The sequence below is a fragment of the Cavia porcellus genome, unplaced genomic scaffold (assembly GCF_034190915.1).
Source record: "Cavia porcellus strain 051 isolate PalLab524CR breed Dunkin Hartley unplaced genomic scaffold, mCavPor4.1 scaffold_32, whole genome shotgun sequence".
Lineage (NCBI taxonomy): Eukaryota > Metazoa > Chordata > Mammalia > Rodentia > Caviidae > Cavia > Cavia porcellus.
Genome location: NW_026947515.1, coordinates 17,828,759 through 17,850,503, shown reverse-complemented (window position 1 = coordinate 17,850,503; position 21,745 = coordinate 17,828,759). Strand labels below are relative to the sequence as shown.

At 37.0% G+C, this 21,745-nt stretch overlaps 1 protein-coding gene across 9 annotated transcripts in view; it reads left to right on the top strand.

Annotated features, from left to right (window-relative positions):
* The window catches only part of Tanc2 (tetratricopeptide repeat, ankyrin repeat and coiled-coil containing 2), a 463,309-nt gene that overhangs the window by 46,791 nt on the left and 394,773 nt on the right, over positions 1 to 21,745 (top strand). For 8 of the 9 annotated variants that reach the window (XM_063242114.1, XM_063242113.1, XM_063242108.1 and 5 more), the window contains exon 2: positions 371 to 460. The exons of the other annotated variant lie outside the window; for it this stretch is intronic. In XM_063242114.1, the coding sequence (XP_063098184.1) occupies positions 394 to 460 (67 nt within the window). In that variant the 5' untranslated portion in view covers positions 371 to 393. The remainder of the gene's footprint in view (positions 1 to 370; positions 461 to 21,745) is intronic. 9 annotated transcript variants of the gene reach the window in all.

Here is a 21,745-nt window from a genome sequence, read left to right as displayed (position 1 = left end):
TATTTCTTTGTTTCCTCAATGATTCTGACTTATTTTTTCCTTAGGGAACTCAAAATATTGTACTTTTAAAAATACATTTATTTATTTTTTAAGATTCAGTCTTGCTGTGCTACTCAGGCTGGCCCTAACCTGCCTCAGCCTGCCGAGTAGCCAGATTACAGACATGCTTCACCACTCGTGGCTATAGTGTATTCTAAGAAACTATTTAAATGTTTAATAAAAAATTTTTGTATGTAGAACCATATATGGTTACAGTTATGTACTATATATTTAAACATAATTGTTTTAGGCATTTAAAGTTAATTATTAAAACTAATTTTAGCAGAAAATCAAGTACTTTAAATGTATTTTCCTGCATTTTCTTTTACAGTCTTGTACTAGAATAGCACAACCATGTTTCGGAATAGCCTCAAGATGCTTCTTACTGGGGGGAAATCAAGTCGCAAAAATAGGTCAAGTGGTAAGTGACTACACTACATTTATTATCCTATGTGATATTTTAGAAATATAGGCTCTTTTAGAGACTGTTTTATCACTATTTTATAATTTTTGGATAAAAGAAAGTTTATATTCCTATAGGCTATCATCATACTCTGTTAGAAGTAGGAGCACTTGAGTACTCATCAGGAACAGTCAGGTAAAAGAAAAGTTTGTGAGGGAAAAATAGTTATTTCTAATTTATGAGAGTAATATTTCTCTGCATATATTAAAAACTTTCTAGACTTAAATTTATTTTTTAAATTAACAAATGAAGTTATTTTAGTCTTAGGTACTTTTTGGGGAGGGAACCTAAAAATAGGGAGTATTTGGTGGATTTATACAGAAAGTAAAATATAAATTGAATTTTTACAAGTATCAAAATAAAGTTCATGAGAAATTTCTCTTGTTTGTTTTGTTTTTTAAAGAACAAAGGGGTAAGTCAGGCTATTAAGGTAAATGAGGCAAAACTTTTGGAAGGGAATGTTGAAGAGAAATGTAGTAGAATTTTGTTGTTGTTAATGGATGGTGAATATATTTTACTCTATAATCTTTTCAACTTTCCAGTTTTCCTGCAGTTTACAAGTCCCCCCGCCCCCCATTCCTTTTGATCTTTTTGAGAAAGGGTCTTGCTATGCAGTTCAGGCTGGCCTTGGCCTCACTTTGTAGCCCAGGTTGGTCTCGAACTTGGAGCAATCATCCTGCCTCAGCCTGCCTAGTGCTGGGATTACTTACAGGAGTCAGCCACCACGTTTGGCTATAAGTTTATGTTAGTAGTATATTTATTACTGAATTCAAAATTATTTCAGAATGTTTTTTATAATTTCCATTGTGATTTTGTCTTGACCCTAGGTATTTAAAAGTCTCCTTACTACTTCTAAATAGTTGATAATTTCCTGATGGTGATTATGATGAAGGTTGTTTTCCTTAAATTCTAGGGATTAAACATAAGTCTTTCATATTAAGCTACATCTCTAGCCCTTTGTTTTAGTTTTTATTTTGAGACATGGTCTCACTGAATGTTAATTTTCCCAGACTGGGCTAGAACTTGTAGCCTTGTTGCCTCAGCCTTCCAGAGTGCTAGGATTACAGGTGTTTGTCACCATGTCCTGCTTGATTATCCTTACTGTAAGGAAAAACTCTACATCCACTAAAGGAGACTTCATTTTTCTTCTGCTAACTTCAGCATCAATCAAATAAATGGGTTTCCCTGCGCAACAATTCATTTCAGATTCTTTGAGGATCCTAACAGGATATTTTGTAACACCATCTGCCTGGAGTTAGCATAGACCCCACAGTTTGCAGCCTCAGTCCCACAAGTTGGGAAACCATCCCCCGCCATGTCAAGTGTCAATTGCAAGTGGTGGATTCCTAGGCAATGCACAACTTCTGCTTGATTTGGCTACAAATTGAAGGTTTCCATGACCCTCAAGTTTGATTATTTTAGTTTGCAGAACTCAGTAAAAATAGTTTATAAAAGAACACAGTTCAGGAGCACTACATGGAAGAGATAGATAGGACAAGGTATGGGGCACAGGCACTGAGCTTCCATGCCCTTTTTGGGTATCCCATCCTTCAAACACTGCTGTATGTCCACCAACCCAAAGTCTTATCTTTTCTGGTTTTTCTGTAGTTTTATTTGTATAGATTTGATTGACTGATTAAATGCAGTCCCTCTCCTTTACCCAGAGTTTAGAGGGTAAGTCTGAAAGTTTGGAATGTCTAATAATGTGATTGTTTTCCTTGGTATCCACCCCTCATCTTAAGGCTAAGGGCTTCCATTTTTTTTTTTTTTTATTTTAAAGAAAAAATAAACCAATAAAAACAATGATACAAAATTTCAACATAAGGGCCGGGGTATAGTTCAGCAGCACAGCGCCTGTCTAAGCAAACATGAGGTCATGAGTTTAATTCACGGTACAAAAAAAAAAAAAAAAAAAATCAACGTGGATTATAGGAGAGTAGCAATGGTTAGTAATTGTGTATTGTTATTTGCAAAGTAGTTGCTCCTATTACAAACTGTAGGCATTAAAAATTGATCAGACAGTAGAGGCACTCACCTTTTCAACAAACTAATATCAATGAATAGTATATCTTAACTGTTTCATGAATACATGTCTCTATAGCTCTATACATCTGTATCTATATATATCTGTATTATTTTCCTTTTCCCTTCTTTTCCCCTTTCTTCCTATGAGCCTCTGTTTATCCAGTCATTTCATTTAGCATACAAAAACAAAAACACCAAATCCACTTAACATTTCTGAAATTCTAAAGGTTTTAGAGTTGTGTGACCAGAGACTAGGCTTCAGTCAGTACATAATGCTTACTATGTTATTATTGAATTCTAGTTTAATTGTTATTATCTGAGAATCTGTTCTAAATTATTTTATGCTTTTGATGTTGATTGAGATTGGTGAATGTTCTTGGTATGCCTGCAAATAATTTGACTTGTTAATGATGGTTCTCAAATATTTTGTATTACTTTTGTTTTGCAGGGTGGGGACAATACTGGGTGTTGAACCTGAGGTCTTCAAACTATGTTACATCCCCAGCTATTTTTTAAAAAAACCTTTAGTTTCGGACAGGGCCTTACAAAGGCATTAAGTCGTTCAAGCTGTGCTCCAAATTTTTGAGCCTCTTCACTCAGCCTCCCAGAATGCTGGGAATAGAGACGGGTACTATGCTTGGCTTCATGTCACTTATTTGTTTAAAATTACTTAGTAAGAAATTTGTGATAAAATATCACACATTGTAGATGTGTTTGTTTATTCACATCCTGACAGTTTTTGTTTTATGTATTTGTAAGTTATCTTACTACATACATTCAAATTTAGGGTTGTTATATCTTCCTGGTGAATTGACTTTTTAAATATTAAGACATGTCCTTTAATTTCTTTTGTTTCAAAATTGACTTTGTATAATATTAATATAGCTACTACAGTTTTCTTTTGATTAATATTTACAAGAAGTGATTTTTCATTATTTTACTTTCAATATTTCCTTATGGTTTTGCTGTTAATAGATGTTTTTCCTTTTTTTATTCTGACAGATTTGTTCTTTTAAAGATGACTTAAGATCTACATTAGTTCAGTCAGTGATGTATGTGCTAGATGTTTTCCACTTATGATACCTTTTCTATGCTTGTTTTTCTAATTTATTGCTATTTTGGACTGATAAAAAATTTACTACGTATTTTCCCTGAAATAATGGAAATAATGTAGTCTTCTGTAATTTTTAAATGGTCACTCTAAAGATGAAAACATTAGTTTTTACTTACCAAATTTAATATTCATTGGTGTTTTGAATTTCTTGGACAGTGAAAGGGCCTTACGTTCTTTTTACCTATTTATATGTTAAATTCCACAATATATTATTGTTGCTTTATGTACTGGTTATTTAGATTTTGCACATAATCGATTTTCATTCTTTTCTGCATCTCTCACTTTTTAGATGAAATTATCTTGGTTTAGGTCTGAAGAACTCTTTAGAATCTCCTTTGGTGAGAAATCTTTATGGGAAACTCGCTTTGCTCATTTTCTCAAAGTGTCTTTATTTGCAACCATTCTTAAAGGTTCTTTTTCCTGGATATAAATTTAGATTGGCAGTTCTCTTTCTCTGAGCACTTTTAAAATATTTTTCTATTTTCTTTTGACATGTAGTTTCTGAAGAGAAATTTGCCATAATTATTATTTTTTTCCTTGTACTGTTGGTGGTAGCAGGCAGGAGGAGGGCTTCCTTTTTTTATTTTTTTAAATCTTGATTTTCAGCATTTGCCTATCATGTACTTTAGATATATGTTTTTCTTTCTGTTGATTTGGTGAGCTTGTTTAATCTGTGTGTTTCTCTGTCTGTGGAAAGTCTTAACCATTATCTCCAAGTATTTTTCTTATCTCTGTTCATATTTTGGGGGGATTTAGTTTGTATATTAATTAGATTATTTGGTTGTATCCTCTTATCTTCAAAATGTTTCTTTTTCTTCTTCTCTTCGTTTTTCTCCTGCTGTTCTTCCTCCTTTTTCCCTCCTCCCTTTGCCTTTGGTTAATGTGTGTGTGTTCATACTTTCTTTTGCTGTGTTTAATCAGCTTAGCTTAGCCAGTGAAGTCTTAATTTTAAGCAATGATTGTTAGCTGTAGAATATGTATTGTCTTTAAAACATACTCCATTTTTTCATTTCTCTGTTAACATTTTATGTATATATTCTTTCTTTCTTTCTTTCTTCCTTCCTTCCTTCCTTCCTTCCTTCCTTCCTTCCTTCTTTCCTTCCTTCCTTCCTTCCTTCCTTCCTTCCTTCCTTCCTTTCGGAGCGGAGATTGAACTCAGTATACTTTCTTTTTTTCCCCCCCATCTTTTCCTCATTTCTTTTAAAAACAATTAATTAATTAATATAGGTACTGGAGGTTGAATGAGGGCCTATATACACTGAGCTACACTCTCAGTCCTTTTTATTATTTTTTTGAGATAGTTTATTTTTATTTTATTTATGTTTAATTTTTTTAAGCTACTGGTTTTCTCAGTCTGGACCTGAATTTGGAATTCTCAAGCTTCAACTTCCCCAAAATACTAAAGTTATCATGTCTAGCTCATTTTTTATTTCTTAACTTGTTCATGATACTTAATAATAGTATAATGGTTGATGGTTCTGCCAATTCCCATATCTAGATTATTTGTGGTTCTGTTCTTACTTTACCATTTGATTATGAATCACATTTCCCTTCTTCACATGTACCAGCATTATTCTGTTATTTCTTAGACATTATGTTTAAAAGTATTGAGGCTGGAGTAAATAGTATTTTTCCCTAAAGAAGGAAAGCATGTTTTTATATGAGACAGCTATGATGAAGAAAGAGATAATCACTGGGATTTGAAAACTGGCGAAATTGGTTAACCTCTACACTAACATTTGTTCTTTGTGTGTATCAGGTGTCTCCTTCAGAAGCAGTATCTAAATACTATATAATTATGAAGATCTTACTCAGTTTTACAGCCAGGCTTCTAGGATCCCAGATTACTGTCCCTGTGAATTTACCAGCAGTCTTGTGGGGGAGACATAGCTTTGAATGTGAGATTCTTACACCTCTGTACCAGGGATTAGTGCTATGGCCTATAAGGCTAAATCTGTCCTACTGCCTATTTTTGTAACACAAATAGCCAAATTCCTTCATTTATATATTGTTGATATTGCACCTGCTTTTATGCTATATGAACAAAGTTTTGTAGCTGCAACAAATATTAAAGTATTTAGTCTGGCCTATTACAGAAAAAAAAATTTACCCTTGCTCATCTAGCCAGTTCATATATAGATACACATTTTGCTGATTTTTTTTTCTTTAGCTCAGTAGAATCTTTTGTCAGTATAGGTGCATAGGGGACTTCTGGGAAGATAGTAGAGCAGTAAGCAGCAGAGTAAACAGGGTCACTGAGAGAAACAGTCCAGGTGCTGGAATATAGCATCATGGGGAAGACAAGAAGGAAATGGGTCTCCTGGACCTAGCAAGAACCTAAAGTGAGAGTTGAAGCCCATAAAAAGAGTAAAAAAGCAAAACAACAAAATAAACAAAACTTGAAGAAGATGGTGGTAGTTGGTGGCATCTTCACGTGGAGCTGGACACCCTGTGTGAGAAGAGCTGTTGGGGGGATGTACGGTCATGGTGACTGGTGACTGGCAAGCCTAGAACACCCTGCAAAGAGATGTGGTGGTGGAGGGGAGTGGCAGACACAGAGGACTGCACTCGCTGGTGGTGAGTGCATAAGGCTCAGCTCTCCCACAGGAGAGAGTGATTGGCTGGGAGTCATTTTGGAGTGGGCTGGATAAACCCAGGAGCAGAACTGCAGCCAGCTCCCTCCAGCTCCCTAGCTGGGAGCAGACCAGTGGAATTGCTTGGACTAAGCCCCACCCTTGTGTGCATTCCAGCAGCCATACCAGGGTTCCATACTCTTAACAGCCATGGTGAGGGCTCCAGCCCCACCCCTCTGCATGCACTCTGGCAGCCATCATCATAGATCCCTCCAGGTAACTAGCTAGGAGGCAGAGGGCCAATTCTGCCTCTACATATACTTCACAACAGCCACTGGTAAGCCAAACAGTGGCAGAGGGGGCTCACCAAGTGGGGCAGATAGCAGGTGGCCAGTGTGGGCAGAGCAAGCCAAAGATCTGCCTCCACCTGCTGGGCATTGCCACCAGAAGGCCCTTTCCTGTGGGCAGCCAGCAGAAGCAGGGACACAAAAGCAAGGTAAGCTCTGTGCATTATTGGAGGCCCTTGATTCCTTGCAGCAGCAATCACCCACCAGTAGAATCAGACAAACACACCCCTGTGTGCCTGTTAGCACTGTGGGAGTTCACACAGGCTGAGAGAAGTATCCCCACCTCTACAAACTCCTAATCATCAGGAAAACTCCAGTGTAGCTGCATAGGTCTGGAGAAGCCTGCTTCATGCCCTGCTACCTCCCTGTAACCTGGGATTAGGGGAACCCTGGTGCCTGTTCCATTTCCCTACATTGTAGAGGGGCAGCCAACATGGGGAGTACCTGGGGCTTCTCAACCAGCTTGTTGAAAGGAACCCAGGAGAATGTCATGATCTCAGAACTCTAACCCACAAGTCTGGGAGATACAGTCATGGAAGAAAATGAAGTCATACACCTGAAATCTATGAGAGGATAGCAACTAAAGTAAAGAAATAACTTCACAAGATTGTAAAAGGAGTTAAATCAGAAATAATGTCTCAGGTAAAAGACGAAGTCACAAACATACTGAAAGAATTGCTTAGCATGTCTAAAGTAGACAAAGATAAAAAAAAAGAGGAGTATAGGAAAATGATGGAAACTTTGACTACTGAAAGGAATTACAATGTATGAAACATTCAAAGAGAGATCTAGGAAATAAAAAATTCAAAGCTGGTAAAACTGCTTGAAAGTGAGTGAAGATAAGATTTTCAAACCTTGAAAACAGGATTGCAAGCTAGTGATCGTGAAAGGAAAGATGTCTTAAAAATAACATGGAATCAGGAAATAATTCAATGGCTGCAAGATGACGCAAAGAAGCATAATTTAAGAGTGATAGGAGTCGTTGAAGAAGCAAGGGTCAACACAAATGAAATTAAAAGGCTATTTATAGAAATAATAGCAGATAACTTTCCAAACATGGGAAATGGATCTGGCATGCTGATAAGTGAGGCATATAGGACTCCAATTAGTCATAACCAAAGTAAATGTACACCCAGACATAAATAATCAAGGTCCCAGAAATTCAGCACAAGAACAGAATATTAAAAGCTGTTAGAGAAAAGTAACAGATCACCTATAAAGGAAAACCATTCAGAATCACAGCAGACTTGTCCACACAAACCATCAAGAAGAGTTTGGTGTGAAGTGTTTCAAACTCTGAAAGAAAACAACTTCCATCCCAGATTGATATACTCTGCAAGACTATCTTTCAAAATTGATGGAAAAGTAAGATACTTCCATGATAAAGAACAACTGAAGGAATTCATGACTACCAAACCAACCCTATAAAGTGCTAAAGGATATTCTAGAGAGAGATAAGATGACCATAGTTCCAGGAATAGTAGCAGAGGAGGATCGCCAAACGACAGGCAAGTGAATGAAAAGGAAAAGTGGAGGGCCAACAACAGGAGGATAGCAGGGCAGAGACAAACCGATGTATGCTGGTTGTAACCATTAATGTAGCTGGCCTCAGTTCAGCAATAAAAAGAAAGACAGGGAGAGTAGATCAAGAAACAAGATCCATCGATGTACTGTATACAAGAAACATTTAACTGGAAAGGAAATTTGTAGACTAAAAATCAAAGGAGAGAAAACATTTGCTTTGTGTGATGAGACCAAACAAAAAACAAGAGGAACTTGCCCATCAACCACAGAATGGATAACAAAGATACGGTATTTTTATGCAGTGGAAAGCTACCCAGGTGTAAAGTAGAATAATCTCGAGGCTCTTGTAGGTAAATGGACACAACTGGAGATCATGTTCATGGGTAAAACAGTTTGAACTCATATGTGTGAACCATAACATGAGAAACAGAAGGAGTTAATGGGATCCACAAGCAAAACAGTTACTGTAATAGTGATGGGGAGGAAACACCTTGGAGGGAAAGGTGGAAACTATTGTTAATTTCTTATTGTTTTGTCTTGAACTCTTATATTGTTTTCACAATGTTGTTAGGTTTGGCTTTGTTTGGTCTTGTTTTGTTAGATTTTACTCTGATGGTATGGGCAGCTATTTTGAACATGATGGGATGTATTATGGTAATCATGGTTAGTTTCCTCTTACATTGTTTTGAAGTCTTACAGTGCTTTCAGTTGTTTGTTTAATTGGTTTTATTCTGTTTTGTTTTGTTTGATTTTATTGTGTGTGATGGTATGAACAGCTATTTTGAAGAAAATGAGACATCATGGTAGCCATTGCAGATTTCCTATTATCTTATTATGATGTCCTATCATGCTTTTTTCCCTTTGGTTTTGATTATCCTCTTGTGTGTTTTTTTTTAATTGTATTATTTGTGATGGTATGGACAGCGTTTTTGAGGAAAATGAGATACTATAGTAGCCATTGTTCATTTCCTGCTATTTGGTTTTGAAGTTGGGTAATGCTTTCATTCTTTTGATTGGTTTTATACTATTATGTTTCATATTACTGTGTGTAAAGGTGTGGTCAACTAGTTCAAAGAAAGCAAGAAACATGTGGTAGCCACTTGTGAAGTCCTATGTTGTTTTTATTGTTCTGTTCTGATTTGCTTTGTTCTATTCTGGTTTTTTGTTTTATTCTCTTTAAAATTAAAAAAAAATATAGCTATATAGGTCAGTCTTCTTCCTTCCTGTGCATAAGCTTAGTAAATGACCGTAGTGATGGTAAATAAACTTTTATCAAATTGTATCAACCCTTGTCTCCAGTTCTCACAGTAGATTTCAGTAGGTCTTAGAGTAAAGCTTAGAGTCTTTCACTAAGCCTACAGAATCCTTGAGTGTATGAACACTGCTTGCTCCCCAACTCTTTTTTAAAACTCTCATAGTCTTTTTTTTCTCACCCATCTTCATTACAAATTCTGTCCTATCACTTTGTACTACATAGCAGTAGTGTATTACATAGCATTTGTCAGTAGTTTTACCTTGTTTGCTTGGTTTTGTTGATTGTCTTCTCCAAATCCTATGAGCTCACTGTCTAGATATTCCCAGCATCTAGAACGTTACCTGGAAATTCATAGGAGCTGAATAAATATTTTTTGAATTAATAAATAAATGCGCTACTCTCTCTGACTTGTTCGCACTTGTCTTTGCCCTCATCCTGCTGCCATATTAATCTTCCTAAGGGACTACTTAGAAACATAATTGAACAGGACCTGACATGACCTAACCTCAGTAATCTTAATTCTGTGTAATTTATATTCAGAAACTTTGTAATTTATCCAGGTCAATCTTTTTAATGCCTTATTTTTTGTATCTCTTTGATCATGGCTTTGACCATATCTGGAATAAACTTGCCTTATATTTGAGTTGCCTATGAATCCCACTTAATCATGGTATTCTACCTTATATCTTACTCTGGCTCACAGTGATCATTCTTTTGCCAGGCCTATTATAGCACTTATTGTGTGTTTAATGTGGAACTTAATAGCATAATAATATCTTGCATTATTTATGAACATCCCATAAATGTTTCCCTACTATAGCTTAGGACTGCATACTTCCTTTTATTCTTGTAGTAGTTATACTATCACTATATTGACACTTATATATCTGTATCTATTTAATTGAAAGAGAGCATATAAAGTTAGCTATGAAACTTGTTAATAGTTAAAAGTATATGCGTTTCATACTTCACAAAAGTAAATAATGTTACTTCATTTAAGCAAATTCCTTTCCATTTTACTCATGAGAGATAAAAAGTCTTGCTCAAGATGATACAGCTAATTGGATTGAGTGTGTTAATCACCGTATACTTAGAATGTAGGTGGCACTGGTTCAATCCCAGTAACACAAACAGAAAAAATATGAGAAGTTTATACAGCTAGTGGGAATAGAAACCATGGGATTCTCATTTTACATGTATTGTTATCACTGAATAAATGAGACAGTTGAGTGGAAGAAAGTCAAAACTGAGATCTGCGAACTATGTATTTTTCTTTGAATAAAGGTTGAGATTTGATGTTGCTGAGAATGTAGCAAAGCAATAAATAGCTGAGATTTTGGCAGCTTCTTGTGGTATAGAAGAGAGAGATTTAAAAAAATTTGCATATATTTGCTTTTTTTCATGGATATATGAAATACAAATTTCAGTTATAAGTTGTAGGTTGATTTTTTTCTGTTTCTTACATAGTTTATTATTGAATGCAAATCATCACTTAAATATAATCATTTACAGTATACCTTACATGTAAACTGATCGATATTATCATTTCTCCATAGCTTTCCTAATTATTAACTGTATTAATATAATGCTTGATATTTATCTTTCAAAAGTATTTGTGCAGGTCAGGGATTTAGCTCAGCGGCATGAGCGTCCGCCTGGCAAGCATGAGATCATGAGTTCCGTCTCTGGTACACCCCCCACAGCCCCCAAAGAATATTTGTGCTATTGGTCTTGGTCTTTTTTCCTGCCCTTAAATTCCTACAATATTTACTAAAAGTGTTAGAGATTCTCAACTAGAGTGTCAGCAAGGACTGTTATAACTGGGGGAATGAAATGTGATAATGTCTTACTCCCCATTGTGATGTTATAAATGTCTTCTTCATCTTTGCTGGTTTAAGATACAGTATTTGGGGATGAGGGAGTGGGAACAGAAGGTTGGCAGACAGAATGGAATGATAAATAGTGAAAATGATAGTGAAGAATTCTGGCAGTAAGGTACCAAATGCAGTCTTTAAGTAAGAGACCAACATAAGTTGATTAAGTTCCTGTTTTTCCATGTATAAGATCTGTTCCTGATTACCTTTGGCCTAATTTCCCGTAACTTTCCCCTAATTTCCTGTATATAGCTTTTGCTCCCTTCTGCTATGCCCCTCCGGGTCCAAGAGATTGAACCTTGGGCCTTCATACTAAACTATACCTCCAGACTTTAACAAATTCTTAGTTTGAAATAGGATCTAAGTCACTGGGTTGACTGGACTTGGATCCAATCTGTTATCTTCCTGCTTCTGCTCCCCTGAGTGCTGGAATTGCAGGTGTGTACCACTGCACCTGGCTATTACTCTTGTTTTTTCTTTCTAGCCTTCTCCTCCTTTAGGGCTTTTATATTGCTTTTCTTATGCCTGGAAAGTCCCATACTTTTTAGGTTCACTTTCTCAGTGAAGTCTGTCCTTTGAGTCTTATTTTTATTTTGACTCTTCTTTTTGTCTATCACTTATTATTATGATGTCTTATTTTTCTGTTCTTTTGTCTTTCCTATTGGAATAATTTTTTTGTGTGTGACAAATTCATTCTCTTTTCTACTGCTGTATATTAGCACGTAGTTGACACATAGTGGGCACTCAGTAATGTTTGTTTTGTGAATGAATAGCATTTTAAGGGCAGTACTCTGCCAGTAATGTATAGAATGGACTAAAACCAGGCACAGTAAGAACACCCGTAGGTCTCAGCTACATCGGAGGCTGAAGCAGGAGAATCAGTTAAGCCCACAAGTTTGGGAATTTGAGGCCAGCCTGGGCAACCTAAGAAGACCTGTTTCAAAAACAAACAAACAAACAAACAAAACCCAGAAAAGAACAAGAGAAAAAAATAAAAGCCTGCAATAAAGAAATGTTAGTTAAGAGAAATAAAAAAGGCTAAGGAAATGACAGTAGAAATGAGATTGAATGAATAATTACTCAGACAGTTGTCCTCCTTTGTACTATTTCAAATGTAATTTACTTAGCTTCATACTTTACTCCCATTTTCTGAATTTTTTTCTAATTTGCCCTTATTCCAACATTAGAATTATGCTTCCTTAGAACTTTGAGACAATTTAATTTTAAAAGCTTTTCTAGTACTGCACTGTCATCTTTTAGCTTACAGAGTTTTTTTTCACTGATTGTCTATTTTTATTATTTGGTACTTTCAAAGTTTATTGTTTCCATGCATGATGAAGAAAAAGGAAGAGAGACTAATTTTTCAGTTAAAATGCTAATTTTTATTCTTCTGTATAGTTTATTCCTATCCTCCACTTGTAAGGTGCTTAAAATTTAACATAGTAGTACAGATTGAAGTTCCTTTGACTAAAACTACTTTCGTAAATTGTCCATTTAGCTGAGTGGGTAGTAGATGCTTGTGACCCCAGGACAGTAGTATGAGGCAGGAGGATCACTGAGAGTTTGAGGCCAGTCTGAACTGCATAGTGAAAAAAAAAAGACCAAAAACAAAAACAAAAAACCAAACTTACGTATTTTAAATGTGGTGTTTTAAAAGGGTTTCAATTTGAACATTTAAACTGGTTTGATTTTGGCACTATTGCTACAGATTAGTTCCTTTAAAAATCCAAGTATAGGGCTGGGGATTTAGCTCAGCTGTGTAAGCGTCTCCCTGGCAAACGTGAGGTCATGAGCTTGATCCCTGGTACCAAAAAAAAAAAAAAAAAAGAAAAATCCAAGTATAAAGCCAAGCATGGTGGCACATGGTTGTAGTTGCAGCACTCGGGAGACTGAGGAAGGATTGCTGTGAGTTCAAGGCCAGCCTGGGCCACTTAATGGGTTTAAGGACAACCTGAACTACATAGCGAGATCCTGTTTCAAAAAACCAACGACAACCAAAAAGACCCCCCTCCCCCAACCCCAACCCCTAAATCCTACTTATTTTATATTCCTAAGTTTGAGGTTTGCAGTGAACTATTTAAGAAACAGATTCTGATTTTAAAAAGGAATTTAAATAATGAATTAAATATATCATTTTATTATTAATGGTGTATCTTTCATGCATGTTTTGACATATAGTATTGCTTACTCCAAGTTAAAGCAATAAATTATTTTAATGTAATCAAATTTTTCTTCTGTTTTTAATTTTTTCCTTATAAAACTTTCAAGTATTTCAAACAAAAACTTGATCACAGATATGTGGTCTTGCACATATGCATAATATAGTCATGAGGTGTTATCATTGACATATGGAAATTCTAATAAAAATCCATAGAGATTCTCATAATAGTGAAAAGTTAACGATAGAAGGAGGTGAGATGCTAAAAAAAGAGTAAGCTATCTTTTAAAAATTTATATAGTACAGTAATCATAGACTCCAGTCTTTCCATGATCTCTGGAATGAATACATTTCTAGCTAGAAGTGGTGGTGTACAGTTGTAATTCTAGCACTCTGGAGGCTGAGACAGGAGGATCATAAATTCAAGACCAACCTGGGCAACTTGGTAAGACCCTGTCTCAAAATAGTAGTATTAAAAATAAGCCTAGAGGTATAGTTGGTATTAAGACTCTAGACTCAGTCCCTAACACTGCAAAAAACAAAAAACAAAAAAATCCCCCCAAGACCCAGACCCAGATGAACAAAAAACCAACAACAGCAAAAAAAAAAAAAAGTAAATCTTGCTTGTTGAGCCAGGCATAGTGGTACATGCCTGTAATCTCAGCATTTGGGAAGCTGAGACAGGTGTGTCACAAGGTAAATCCAGCCAGGGACACATAGCAAAGTCAAGACCAGCCTGAACTGCTACATAGTGACACTTCAACTTAAAGGCAACAATAACAACAACAACAACAAATGAACAAAAATCTGAGTATTTTTTAAGAGGAGTTTCTGAATCATCTTTAGTATCTTCCAAAGCTAGAAAGTAAGCTGGTCAGGTTTCTAAACAAAAGATGAACAAACCAGGTTTTGTTTGCCTTTTAAAAAAATATTTAAATATTTTACTCTTAGTAAATTGAATGAGCAAGTAACATGTTAAGTATCTCCTTTAATATTAGGATGAGGCTTAAATTTTTTGCCTGTGTAGGGGAGGCCAAACTTTACTACTACGTTTACCTATGAACTTTTGCTGTTTTTGACAATTAAATTGACATGAGACAGATGAATAGGAGAAAAAAAATACAGATTTTTTATATGTACATGAAAGCCCTCATAGGAAAATGAAGACCCAGAGAATCAGAGCAGGACACTAATTATATTGAGTTGGATGAAGAGTAGTTAATTGTGGTGACAAAAGAGAGGGGCTTGGATTAGGACAATTAACTAACTACGGAGGAGTAAGTAGCAAGATAATAGTTCCTTTAACAAACTTGGCTTGTACAAATATCTCTTGCCTGCAACATCTCATCTTGGGTGATAGAAATATTTCTCTTTTCCTGATAAGGGAACTGTGTTTTTCATATAGGCGTTTCATCTTTCAGGGAGAAAAAGGAAGGTCAGAGTACCCTTTTTGCATCTGCTGATTTTTCTAGTGCCTTTAACTCAAAATAATCCTTATGCCAAAGAAGCATTTTAGAGTGGTTTGTCTCTTGCCAAACTTTTGCATAGTAACCCCATGGTTCAACTTTCTCATAAAATGTTTTTTGTAAAATTATTTGTTGTGGTCAATGGGATATATCATCAGTGAAGTAACAGTGATAAAAGATATATAGTAAACATGACACTAATTCTATTGCAGTAAAAGAAGTAATAGGTAAAAAGGAGACAAAAGAAATTCAATTTTTTGTGTGGCTTAGAAACTTAAAACTGGTTCAGATACTTGCCAGGCTCCGCTAATAGACAGGTTAATCACTTTGGAAGTGTCTCTATTATAAGGTTTATTAGCCCTAAATTAACCTACCCTGAGTCATTCACCTTCAAGACTGAGAACACAGCCAGTGTGGTGGTGTTATTGTGGATGATGGGGTCTGGGACAAGTTCCTGGGTTCTTGTGCAGTGCAGGATGAACAAAGAATTAGATATGGCATGTAGTTATAAGAAAAAAGTAACACAGTTTAAGTACTAAGCTTGTCACTGTGAAAGGAAAATGGCAGGACTGATAGGGACATTAGGTTGATTTAAAATGTTACGCAGGTTCTGCAGAGCCTCTCACTGGGGTCTTCCCAAAGAGTGATTGACAGGGTGCTGAGTCATGTCAGCTGTCTCCGTTGGGTGTTGAATTTTCTCATAACTAATCCTGTTACAGTTTTATGTATGAGATGCAGCTCAATGTATGGACCTTCAGTGAACCCCAGGTGAAGAAAGGTTAGTGCAGTTAATGTAAGCAGGTTTGGTATGCAAGCATCTTAGTTTGAGATTTTGGAATTTTCCAGGGCAGGCTTAGGAGTCTTTGCTTTTGTTATTTGTGCCTCTTAATAAGCCTTAGGATAAGGGTAGTGGTAGGGGAGTTGGCCCTGGATTGTCACTCAGGTGAGTGGTCCACCACAGCACTGAGTGGAGGGGAGGGACCCTCTAACTCCAGTTGTACTGTCTGTATTAGTGACACATGCCTGTAATCCCAGTACTTTGGGTGGCTGGGGCAGGAAGATCTTGAGTTCCAGCCATCCAGCCTGGGCAACTTAATGAGACTCTGTCTCAAAAAATAAAGATAAAAAAAGGACTGAGGATATAGAGCAGTGCAAAGTACCAAGGTTCAATCCTCAGCACTCCTGCTCCCTCAAGACACAGGACACCAAGTTAAGAGTAGCTGATGAAATATTCAGGGTTTACAGCAATACTCAACTGTAAGTTTACACAGTGTTCAGTTCTAGATCCCTCTGGGGAGAAAGTCTGCAAGTCTGCAATCTATAATCACCTGGGTTATAGGAAAAATAGAGCCTTAAAGACCACCCATGATGAAATCACCTCCTCCAACCAGGAACAATGATCTCATGACTAAACAAGCCAACCCCTTCTGAACAAAAAAGATCATCTCACAGAAACCAAATTGCCCTTCAAGACCTAAGGATTTTGGGAATATAGCTCAGTGGCACAGGTCCTCCCTGGTGAGTGCGAGGTCATGAGTTTGAAATGTAGTCCCCAACCCTAACACCACCCCCCCTTGACAAAAATAAAAACAAAAACAGAAAAAAGACCTAAGGATTTCTTTAGAGCTACGGAAACCAAAAGTGAAATAATGGATCACTGGACCCTACTTCAGCTAAGACGTAAAAGCTGGCCTCCTTCTATTGTGACAGGTCATTCTGAACCCCTGCATCAGAATATGTCCTCTCCAGTCACTTTAGCTGGAGTCTATACTTTTAACTCTGCTTGATAAAGATATCCATACCTCAAATTGACAAGTCGTAAAATCTTTCACGATATGAGTAAAGAACCCACTAGGCTGGCTCAGTTGAGGTCACTATCTCCTTTTTGGGGGATCTTCTCAGACCCTGTTCAGTGACACTGTAACGTGATTTTACTGTTTTCCTGAGTGTATATAGTATTGAAGTATCCTTTGCTTATTATGTATATGAAAATTTAAGCCTGGAAAAAATCATTTTGTTCATCTTTTTGTACAGTCGGTTCAGACTCAGCATACTTTATTAAGTGTTCATTGTAGTATACATTAAGTACTTTAACCAAACGTATGCTCATATATATATTGCACAGATTGCATTAACTTGAAATATGTGTAAAATTTAGAAATTTGGCAAACAGCATTTATGATTATGTATCAGGAATTGTAATACCTGTTCAGATAGTTCTACTTACAGGGACCTCAAAATCCAATCAAAGAAAGATAGTTCTAAAGCAACACTTCAGATTTCTAACCCATCACTTCCTCACTAACTTTACTCCTGTCCACTATGACACTTGGTTTTCACTAAAGCAGGTACCCAAAAGGAGTTGATCACAAACCTTACCCAGGATGTGTCTGGGAGTAGGGATCAGATCTAAGTTAGGCCAGAGATTGATTTATGGTAGCCAACCAGAGTCAGAACAGTTTGAGAAGGGGCAAGAAGGAGAGGATAATGCAAGTTGTATTTTGAAAGGTAACTTGGTGTTAGGCATTCAGATAGAGAAACAGAATTTGCTGGTAAATGGAGATAAAAGAGTATATGGTCCATTCTGGTCATTGCAGTAATTCTGTTTCTGGAATCTCTGGGGTGTTAGAAAGTTGCTAAAATGAAGACAACATGAACACAAAAGAATTGACATGAGACTGTTGAGTGGGAGAAAGATAATACAGTATTGAAGAAAACAAATGAATTTTTTCAATATAATACCTGTTGGCACTTTTTTGCCTCAAAAATTTACCTCATACTGTACTACCTTTGGTATTAGTCATTCATTTCTTTACTTAGAATATTATATTACTTTGCTATCCAGTTTTGTTCCCTTTTTGATAATGGATGACCAGATTACTAAGCTGATGGTCCTAGTGACTCATGTGTGTAATCCCCCAAATTCAAATCCAGCCTGGATAAATTAGCAAATCCAGCCGGATAAATTAGTGAACTATGCCTTTTAAAAAAGTGAGGAGTGTGTGTGTGTGTATATGGGGGTGGGGAGAGATGCAGCTCATTGTGAAAACCCTGGGGTTCAGATCTCCAGAATTGGGGGAGTAGGTTGGGGAAAAATAATCTCTAACAGATCATACTACGTAACATAAGTAAACCGATATTATTAAAATATAGTGTGAAAAGTCCTATGATAATGTTCTACACAAGGTACTGCTAGAATGTAGAGGAATAACTTCATCGAAGACTAGAGAGAAATAGAGCCATTCTTGGTGGAGGTGGTGACTATTGTGCCTATAGAGTAGTTAACTAGTTCAAGAAATTCGGGAAAGGAACTTTTAGGCAGGGAATATAGCAAATATACAGGCATGAAGCTATGAGAAGACTTGATACATTTAATAAACTATACTCAGGAATTTTGATATAGGTAATTAGGTACTCTGGTTGGCTACCATAAATTAAATTCTAGCCTAATTTAGATCTGATATCCACCCCCAGACAAGTCTTGGTAAAGTTTGTTATTGTCACCTCTTGTGTATCTGCTTTAGTGAAAACCAGTTGTGGCAGTGGACAGGAGTAAAATTAGTAGATGAAGTGAAGGTTGGTAAAGGGCAGTTCTCAGAAAGTGTGGTATGTGATGTGAGGAAAGCAGTAGGCAAAAGCCAAAACAAAACACCCATCTTTAAGAGCCACTGCAGCAGCATGCAGGTGAGAGATAATGTCTAAACCAAGTGGGTGGCATTGGGGATGGAAAGATAAAAATAAAAATCATCTGAATTTGATAGTTGTGTGAGTAGAAGGAAGGATGAACCATAGTCTTGTCTTTTCATTTGCTCAACATGAATGTGTACTGTGTGTTTACTTAAAAATAGAGCCATAAACAAATCAAAAGATGGCGGATGGGTAACAGCAGCTACAGAGGCTCTCTGAGATAGCCAACTTAGATTCCAATAATAATACAGTGTGGGGAGTCCCAAACAGAGGGAGATACACCCTGCTGACCCAGGAATGAACTAAGCTGAGAGAAACCAATTAAAAATACAGTCCTGGTGCTACGATTGGAGCAGCTAAAGTCTCGGTGCTGCCACTTGAACTCGCAGCTTGAATACCCTGCCGCTGTTGCACCTGAATTGGTGCAGCCAGGAGCCCACTAGTTTCAACTCACTGGAGATGCAAATGCTCTGAGAGCAGGAATCAGGGAACCAAATTGAGAGCAGAGCTGGCAGGGCACATTGCATTGACCTGCAGTGAGTGAGGGGAATGAAAATCCTTCCATAGACAAAGAGGCTCCAACAGATGATATTCTGGGACCGGGCAGACTGGCCAGAACAAGGCGCTGTAGTGACTTTAGTCACATATTCCCTTCTCAAACGGTACTGGTGGGGAGCACTTGATCTGGGTGACGCTACAGACTGAGGCCCAATAGGCTAGCCTTAACCAAGTCCCTACACCCGACAGTGCACCCTAATGCAGTGAAGCCTTCAGTAGGTTGACCTGCAGGGGCAGGCCCAACGTAGGCTGCCCAGGTCTGTACCTCCTAGTACACTGCAGTGGGTGGGACCACCTAGTCAGGGCGCTTCAGACAAACTGAAACCAACCAAGAAAGAAACTCGGCCTCCTATATACACCTGTATGGAAGGAACAAAAAATATGAGAAGAGGAGGCAACAAGAAAGGGTCCTCAGTTCCCAATCCTGAGAACACAGATCCAGGAAAGGTAAATGCAAAGGAGAATGAGGACAGAAAACATGCAATATCAGGCATGGCACCAATAGACATAAAGCAATATCTTTGGGATCTCATAGACGAGTTCAAAAGTGAAGTATTTAACCAAGTAAAGCAAGATATAAATAGAATAATTAAAGAAATGTTAAGCATCTCCCAAGAAAAAACAGATGGTAGAATGGAAGAACAAAAGAAAAGAGGAGAATTGTTTGATGGAGAAAATAGAGAAAACATAGAATACACGAAGCAGGTTCAAAGAGATTCCAGGAAATTTAAAAACTCCGTTGAGGGGCTGGGGGTTTAGCTCAGCAGCATAAGTGCCTGCTTTGAAAGCAGGCAGTCGTTAGTTCGATCCCTGGTACCAATAAAAAGGAAAAAGACAAAAAAACAAAAACAAAAAAAAAAACCCCAAAAAAACAAACAAAAAAAAACTCAATTGAAAGCTGGCAAAACTGCTTGAAAGAAACTAAGGATAGATTATCTGAACTGGAGGACAAGCTTGCAGTGTGGGAACATGAAAGGAAAAAATTCTTAAAAATAACAAGGAAACAAACAGTAACAATACAAAGGCTAGAAGACGACAAGAGGATTTATAACTTAAGAATAAAGAATGTGAATGAAGAAGCAGGGGGTATAAACAAAGAAACTGCAAAGGCTATTCACAGAGATAATAAGGGAAAACTTCCCAAACATAGGAAAAGGAAAAGATGCTCAGATGTGTGAGGCATACAGAACTCCAGCCGCCTATAATCAAAACACAACTACACCCAGGCATACAATAATCAAGATTCCAGAAAGCCAATATAAGAACAGAATATTAAAAGCTGTCAGAGACAAGAAAGAGATCACTTACAAGGGAAAACCCATCAGAATTACGGCAGACTTCTGGGCACAAACCATCAAATCTAGAAGAATGTGGGGCGAAATAATCCAAGCCTTGAAAGACAATAATCTCCAGCCCAGATTGATATATCCTGCACAATTGTCCCTAGAAATTAATAGAGAAGCAAGGTGCTTCCAAGATAAAGAGGAACTGGGAGAATTGCAACCGCCAATCCAACTCTACAGAGAATACTACAGTACATTCTAAAGAGAGAGAAAAGCACAAGGATTTCAGGAACAGTGGCAGAGAGGCCCCAGTGAATGGAACAAAAAGCCAAATGAAGAAGACAAACAGACAACTAATGACGGAAAAAGAGCACAACAGAAATGAGGCAGAGAAGGTTGGATATAATTTCTAATATAGATGGCCTAGATACACTAACTTAAGGGAAAAAAGAGAATCACAGACAGAGTGAATCAAGAGGCACACACTGAGATGCTCTTTATAGGAAATATAATTAGCCTAAAGAAGGTTATATGGACCAAAATCAAATATGAGAAAACAGAACTTGATGTGATAGGTAACCAGAGAATAATAGGGGTCACTGGAGCTGTATTTATGGATAGGTTGAACAGACAGGCTTTAATAAATGAAGAAATATAACTAGAAATCCAGTCCAGGAGTGAGAAACTTCGGAAACACTTAGGTAAATAGCAGGTTGCCCCCCCTCCCCCCAATATAAAACCGTGAGTGTTGCGGAGACCCAAAAATACACAGTTCATCCTGGGGGAGTGAAAGCGGAGGAATAGTCTTAAAAAAAACCAGCACAATATATAGCTAATAGTGTATCAAGAATTAAAATGCTTGTTACTCACACCACTCTGCTTGGATGGAACTTGTTCCGTCCTAGTTTGTATACAGGCATTGGATCTGAGGGCATAGTTAACTGTCCCAAAGATTTCAGGACATAGCAGAGTGGTCATCTTTAATTTCCTATTAACTCAACCAGGATCCCTGTATGACTTATACTGTTGTATCATGACTGATCTTAGTTAAATCTGACTTGTTTGATTGCTGCTTATTATTGACAGATTTTATTCAAAACTGTTAGGTTGCTGGTATCAAGTTGAGTATAGACAACTATACTGAAAATGACAATGATTCACCGTGATATCCATTCTGATTTGATTACTACCTGTTTTTGTAGCTCTACACTATCTACAAAGTTGTATTTCTGTTAATTCTGTTATGTACTGATATATTCAATTATACTTTATCTGATGATATAGCCAATTCTGTTGATGATAAGTAGAGACAGCACAGGGACCATGGTAGAACTCCTTATACAGCAGTTTTATATGTCTTTTTAGTTTTATGTGTCTAT